General features: G+C 42.3%; 2 protein-coding genes across 4 annotated transcripts in view; one reads left to right on the top strand and one right to left on the bottom strand.

Annotated features, from left to right (window-relative positions):
- LOC113212625 (uncharacterized) overlaps positions 1-2,720 on the top strand; it is a 14,102-nt gene extending 11,382 nt beyond the window's left edge. The window contains exons 6-7 of the mRNA XM_052277369.1: positions 1,749-2,053; positions 2,148-2,720. Coding sequence (XP_052133329.1) covers positions 1,749-2,053; positions 2,148-2,307 — 465 coding nt within the window. The 3' untranslated portion in view covers positions 2,308-2,720. The remainder of the gene's footprint in view (positions 1-1,748; positions 2,054-2,147) is intronic.
- A 136-nt stretch (positions 2,721-2,856) lies between these two features.
- Positions 2,857-7,263, bottom strand: part of LOC113212801 (farnesol dehydrogenase) — a 91,738-nt gene continuing 87,331 nt past the window's right edge. The window contains exons 1-7 of one of the 3 annotated variants that reach the window (XM_026431628.2): positions 6,495-6,659; positions 6,219-6,380; positions 4,617-4,785; positions 4,401-4,530; positions 4,172-4,316; positions 3,538-3,672; positions 2,857-3,082 (exon numbers count right to left, since the gene is read on the bottom strand). In XM_026431628.2, the coding sequence (XP_026287413.2) occupies positions 3,041-3,082; positions 3,538-3,672; positions 4,172-4,316; positions 4,401-4,530; positions 4,617-4,785; positions 6,219-6,350 (753 nt within the window). In that variant the 5' untranslated portion in view covers positions 6,351-6,380; positions 6,495-6,659 and the 3' untranslated portion in view covers positions 2,857-3,040. Of the gene's footprint in view, positions 3,083-3,537; positions 3,673-4,171; positions 4,317-4,400; positions 4,531-4,616; positions 4,786-6,218; positions 6,393-6,494; positions 6,660-7,263 lie in introns of those variants that run through there. The other 2 variants (XM_026431636.2, XM_052277370.1) reach the window with 2 other exon arrangements.

Here is a 7,263-nt window from a genome sequence, read left to right as displayed (position 1 = left end):
CGGTGCAGTTGCAGAAGAGCTGGGCTTCTCTGCTCCATGGTATGCGCAAATTGTAGAGGACGAAGCTGCTGCAACGGTGAGGCGAGCGTAGAATTCGAGAATTCTGAAGATATAGATGATCCGAGTGTCCTGTAACAAAAGAAATTCATTACTAAGCCATTATGAGAGCGCACATTATTTTGAACGCCAATTTTATATGTAACTAAGATTAATTTTACTTACCGTTTTAAACTGTTCTATTTTAGACACTTAAGCCCTATGAATAAAAAATACATTGCCACTTACTTAACTTTACCAGTTACTTAAGCAGAAACAGCAGTGCTGAGATCCCAAAATCCCCATTCACTCGTTTGTTGCAACTGAAGCGCCATTTTGCATCTGGTTTGAACCTCGTCTGCGGCTTGCAAGGCGACTGTTAGGCCCTCGGCGTTCACGCAAGGGCACTAGTTCACCTTCTCCATGATCTGCGAGTACTGTGACGGCTGGTAAAAGTGTATCACTAAACGTTTGCGCCAGTTTGCACCCGTTTGGCACCTGATAACACGCCGGACAGCCCAGGAAAGGCATTATTTGTAGATGATTGGGCACTTCTGGACCTTCTAGGAGAGAGGGAGCCGGGTGCAGTGTTGCGGGACTGGTTCGGTAAGTGCCTCTAGACATTAAATATTGATTTGCGACCGTTTCGCACAAGATTTGCACATTGATACTTTACGCAGTGCTCAGATTTGTACTGCATTAGGCACTTCTGGTACCTTCTAGGAGAAATGGATCAAAAAAACCATGACGCGCACACGGGATTTTCGGGGACTTTTAGTATGTTATGAAGGACACTTTTAGGGACACGTGTGCAAATTTTTAGCTCAATACTATTTTTTTCCCGGTTTTCCCCATTATTTGACTAAAACTCCTGTGCTATGACGTCACTACTAATTAGTCACGTTGACGTGTTTGACATTGCGATGTTTGACGTAATTTTGACGTCAAATTGACGTAATATTGACTCTCTACAGTCACTTTTATATCACTAACGACCTAAAAGTGTCAAAATTACGTCACTGTGACGTCAAAATTTCGTCAAATATCGCGATTTAAAACACGTCAACGTGACGAAATGGTAGTGACGTCAGTATACTTTAACTTGACGGGTTTCAGACGAGTCTCTGTTATTTGGGAAGAAAACGGCGCCGGGTAGTTGCCACGACCAACCCTCTTGCATGAGCAGAGCCAAGCCAGAACGTAGGGCGGTATTGTCATCACGCAGTGTGTCCACTGTATCTGGTTTCATAATACTTTCATCACAAAATTTTGCGCTTTCCAATTTTTTGATACATATTAATTTATTGCTTTTCTGCACATGATGGCTTTTTATCGAAAAGTTAAGTAGTTTATACGGTAACTTTCCCGAATACGTTTCAATGAAGGTATGTTTCTTGGTGTTAAAAAGTTTTCATGTCCAGAAAAGCGATGAATCGGAAGAATCACAAAATCTGAGTTATGACATAATGATTCAGTGTCATCAGATGACAATTATTTTAAACAGTTAATGCAGAGGGGAGGACGAAAGTGGTGGTACAGACGTTCCACTAAAAAAATCATTGTTTGTGTTTTGTTTTGCTGCCAGAAAAATACTCATTGGTGCGCATTAGCGCCGTTCTCAGGGGGAGGTTCCAATATTAAACAATTTTCCTAACAAAACTGTTAACTATTTCAAGTGCAGTGAATTGAAGTCGGTGCGAAAAATGTTGCAGGTAGTTAGGATGCACGCCCAGGTGCTGTCTTTATCAGCCCGCGTTGCCCAACAAATCGAAGTTGTGCTCACCGTTTTAACGATCGGGATACTCATGACGCCCGCCTTGTCTATGCTTATGGTGATTCGTGGATTTTTCGATCTATTTTCCGCTGCTAGTATTCCTTTTCTGGTAGCCTTCTGGATACTTTGCCGCGCTGGACAAATTCTAGAAAGTGCCGCGCTTCATCTTATGTCTTCATCCATGGTCACATTTTCCAATGTCCAGGAGGTGAACGATGCTAATGAGAAATCTAAAACATGCAGGTTGGTTGCATGTTGTATTCTAGGGGAACGAGAGACAACTTTAACCGTGCCCATTGCAAAACTACTCAATAACAAAAGTGTTCGGTGCTTACAGGTTACTGCTGGTTATAATGATGCAAGCGATGAGGAAACAGAGCATTACTGCATTTCGGGGAAATATGCGGTACAACCTTCATACCTGTCTAGAGGCATTCAGATCGTGGTATTCTATTCTTCAATACCTTTTAAACATGCCGGACAATAACTCAGTTTAGAGAAAATCGCAGGATGACCAATGTGCGCCATCTTTTCTTCTGGTTATACGGTGCTGAATCCAGTTGTGTGGGCGGTGCTTGCCAACCGCCTCTCGCGTCGGCGCCTCCCTTGCGAGTACGCAACCTGTTCGGACGCCTGCACCCGGTACAGCATAGCCAGAAAATAAAGTGGCGTAGATCACCTAACCTGTACAGTTACTTGTTGCACGGCTAAGCTTAGTTTTATCATGACATCTCCTAGTCTTAAAATACGATGAGCTGCTTTCCTTCTTCGTACCATATCGTTCACACAAACAGTTCAGTTCACTCCATGGCGCTACTTTAGCGCCTATATTGGCAGCTCCTTATCGTTTTAGCCCTCCTCGCATCATTCTCTTACGCCCAAGCATTATTAAAGCGTTATTGATTAAATATATTGTGTTTAATTTTGCCTTGTCCTTCTAACCGTATCAAAGAAACACAAACCCTTCACGTGAAAATTCTGTGTGTGGTGGTTGCCTCTCGTTTACAGCGGTGGACTCGGAGACCTTGGTTAAGAAGTCAACTATGTATTTTTGAAAATTTAAATTATTTTGGTTATTGTAATATATTTATAATTAAATAAAATTCTGGTCGGGGATAGATATACAGGGAACGAGTTACAAAAATTAACACTATCCCAACAATTAATTCAGTCTGCACATATCTGTGAGAGGAGGTTTCTTGCTGCGAGCGGTCGTTGTTATCGTAAAGGTTAAAAGCTTTCACCTTGCGGCTGTATTGTAAGCTCTGATATCTGTAACAAAGGCCAAATTGCAGTAACCATCAATTTGTTATAACTATAAAAAACAGGTACGCGGGAACAAATGCGGACGGAATGGTCAAAGTTGGCAACAATGCGCGTAAATTGCATAAATGTGCATATAATGCGGCATAATTGGCTTTTTAGGAATAAGCCTTAGTTGAGCCACCGAAATGCACATCGAAATGCTCTTAAAAAGTCAAACATTTTGGAGTTATTACTGCGCAATAGACCCCAAAATTAAAATTTCGTGCGCGTGCGCATTGTGCGTATTAGGTGCGCTAACAATGTGGGAAATTTAGCGCATTTAGATTGTGCACTTCAACATTTTTAGCGCATTGGCGTGTATAGTACTATACGCGAGAGGCCCCAGGAACGCGCCAAAATATGGGATCCCATATTTAGGTCGACCTTTTAAGCGCCCTTTTATGTACAACAAGGGACCATACCTCAACTGTAGTAGGACACGAGAGAACATAAAGAGCAGCATTCGACACGTCCTTTGGATCCAGAACCCTGTCCTTGGGAAGCTGCTCCACCCATTTCGATGTCATTTCCGTGCGCACTGTCCCAGGACTCAAACTCTGCGAGACATGCAAAAAGCGTGCAAGTTTAAAAGACTTGAATTAGGAGTTAGGAAAGTTTTACAAAAGCAATAGCAGATCTCCTGATCTTTCTCGGGACTTAAACAGTCACCATGTTGCAAAATGATAATTGAACAAAACCCTCTACGCCCTTCAAACACATTAGTCGCGCAGTAACTGACCTCGTGCAGTTGCAAACCTTGCGCAGTGGCCATCGTCTCGATTTTTAGACTGTCTCTACTAGACGGAAAAATCCCCCCCCCCCTTCCACTCTATATAGCACAGAGCAGGCCCTGGAGTGTGTGCTATATAGAGTGTTTTATTGGACAGTCGCCAGTTGCTGTCTCTACCCGAAGGTAAAAGTTTCCAGTTTTAAAAATATTGCCGGTTCTCGTTCTGCAGTTTTGATAAGGATTGCCGATTGACGATCCAGTTCAAGTTTCGATAAGCCGATTGACCTTGTATAATGCTGCTATGATATTATTTTTGATTTACAGACCGTTACACGAATCTTGAAGCCATGAATTCTTTGCACGTCAAAGCGTAAAGCGTTGGAAAACGCCACAGCCCCATGTTTTGTTGTCGTGTAAGTTGTTACCGAAGCGTCCTGTCCAGGGCTGTACATTATTTTATGTCCAGCAACACTGATAAAAAATAGACGAATGATATGTTCAGACGGTAATTTCACAATTAGTAGTTTTAAGCAGTTTACTTCAAATGTGACCTACCTGTTTATATTTATAATATGGCCATCCTTGATATTGAACCGTTTCATGTTGTTCACAGCTAAATTGCTGCCAACCATCATAGCCGTAAGATTAGTAGCAACGGCAGACTCGATGACTCCAAGTTCCTGATCTATTTTTGGAAGTAGACAGTAGATGGTTCAACAGATATTTTAAGTTTAAAGAGTTTTAAAAATGACAAATTTCAGCATGCTTTACCTTGCGTTGGCGTAATTGGACATATAGCAGCATTATTTACGAGGACTGTCACTCCTCCCAAGCTTTCATCAATCCACTTGAAAACTCGCTTGACCTCGTCCACGCTCGACAAATCTGCCTGTAAGACCTCCAGGCGCCCGTCTAGACCTGATAATGACGACGCAAGGGCCTGTTGCAGATAAGTAAATCAAAAGTAAGCAAAGGTGAGTAAAAGGTGAAACAAGGGAGACATTGAATGCAAAATAGATTTTGAGATTACACAGAAAAAACAAAGACAGGACTAGGGCTTGGTGCCTTTAATAGTGTGTTAAATTTTAATGACTTTGCAAGAGCACGAAAATCTCTTAAGGTATTAAATTTAACCCCTTTCCGACAGTTTTCATCCCTTTCGAAGGGAGTTAATTTGTAATGCCTTTGTAGAGGCATTGAAACTATCCTTTCTCAAGGTATTAATAATACCCCTCCGAACGCGTAGTAATAAACGCAGTGTAATCAGCTTCCGGACGGCTTTACTTCACTGGAAACGCAAGTGTGTGAATGTCGCGCACTGCTTGTAGGAGTGTGAATATCGATTCGTACACTTACACTGGAAATGCAAGTGTGTGAATGTCGCTCACCTGCAGGTGAGCGACATTCCATTCGTACACTTAGGTGGGTAAACGTGTGAAATTTCCAGGAAAAATTCACACCTTTACCCTCCTAAGTGTACGAATGGAATGTCTTTCACCTGCAGGTGAGCGACATTCACACACTTGCATTTCCAGTGTAGGGGGTTAAACGTTTAACTAGAAAATTCACACGTTGGGGAGAAAAAAAGCACATCGACCACAAAGAACGTCTAAACTCCAACAACAAATAGTAAAACAAAGGCAGAATATTCAACCCCAAAACGCATTAAATGTCTAAAAGCACACGGAAAAAACTGTGTCTTGTATTTCAAGACCTGGTGTTGGATGCCGTTGGTACCATAAGATCCGAGATCGGGTCTTGCAATAGAAGAAACTTGTTTTTACGTATCTTGTTGTAATTTTTCCTTTCTACGGGATAAAATTGTATTCTAAGGCATTTCTTTGAAATTTTAGCAAATTTCTGTTTTAAACAGCCTACGGTTGGAAAATGTGGGTTTTTGAACAATGTCAAACTATTGGCACTCTTTAAGCTTTGCTTTTCACTTGTTTACCCTTTGTCCTGTGGTCCTGACATGGTACGGAAAATATCTTGATAAAAAAAACAACTAAAAATATACACTTTACTACCTCCAAAACGCGTTTAACACCCAAGGAAAGGAAAGAATACGGCAACTTTGCTTTACCAAATGCACAGACAACTACCTTAATGTACCAATCATTGTGCTCACAGCTAAACTAAATCGACACTAGAACAGTGAAAGACAACCAATTCGCCGACATATTCCCTGCTAATGACAGTTTTCTAGATAAAGTATCACACCCCGCGCATGCGCGTACGAGCTAGCGGAATGGCCTTTATACTAAAGACGTACTGACGCGTGGGTTTGTTTCCCTACCACCGTGCCATGAATGGTATACAACCAATAAATCAGTGCAACCGCATGTACAAACTGCGTTGATCCTGTATTCCTACCTCAAGGCGCTCTCTTCTTCTCGCAACTCCAACCACAACCAGTCCAGCGCGCACCAGATCTTCGGCAAGTTGAGCTCCAATACCCGAACTTGCTCCCGTCACCACAGCTACACGGCCTCGGAACTTCTCCATTTGTCAAGATCGACTAAAGACTTACAACTACTGTAAAGAAAACTAAAGCTAAAACAAGTAGATCGGAACAATTCAGGCACAAAAAACCACGACACTGTTAAATTATAGGAATAGAAGAGCATTCAAGAGATGCAACCAACTTACGGCTGTTCTCTACGCTGAGCTTCTTGACACTGCGAACTTTCCTGGCGAGCAGCCACACAACAGAACGAATAGCAGCGATAAGCTGATGGCACTTTTTGTTTGTTAAGGAAGATAAGACTATAGCACGGACACAGTTGTAACCCCGATATCTTTGCTACGGCTTTTCATTCATTTCAGCCCATATATGGGTCCCTGACTGACACAGGCAGACAAGGCAAAAAATGTAACGCCCATCTCAAAACAACCAATAGCATCAAGCATCACCGTCAACTGAAGTGCGCACCTGCGATCAGCTTTCAATCGGAGTGGCTTCACAGGTCCACGACACGACACAGCAGTATGCGGTTTTCCCTACAGCTCCATCCGTAAGGTGCCCCTCGAGTAGGCAAACCCCGCAATAGGGTGTTTCAAAAGCGCCAAATGTTCGATTCTCTTGGTCTGGGGACGTATTGCATGTAATTATGCGGCCCCAAACTCCATTGTTTAAAAATGCTCATTTTGTCCATTTTACCCTAAATTGGGAAAATTTATTTCAAAATCAGAGATGGTACTAAGTCATGCAACACGTCCTCGAGCTCGGTTAATGACGCAGATTACAGCCATGGCCTTGGTTTTGACACATGACCAAAAATTTGGAGTCCAGGCTGAATTTTCAATATTAGGGATGAGAGCCCACACTTGCGCCACAGAGGTACATTACATGCACTGAGAAAAATGTTTTGGTTTCCGGCACTATACACTTGTCTAATGCGTCTCACTTTGTCCTTGT

Source organism: Frankliniella occidentalis, unplaced genomic scaffold (genome assembly GCF_000697945.3).
Source record: "Frankliniella occidentalis isolate FOCC.00 unplaced genomic scaffold, Focc_3.1 Scaffold10, whole genome shotgun sequence".
NCBI lineage: Eukaryota > Metazoa > Arthropoda > Insecta > Thysanoptera > Thripidae > Frankliniella > Frankliniella occidentalis.
Note: the sequence above shows the minus strand (reverse complement) of the source record. Positions and strands in the feature narration are given on the sequence as shown.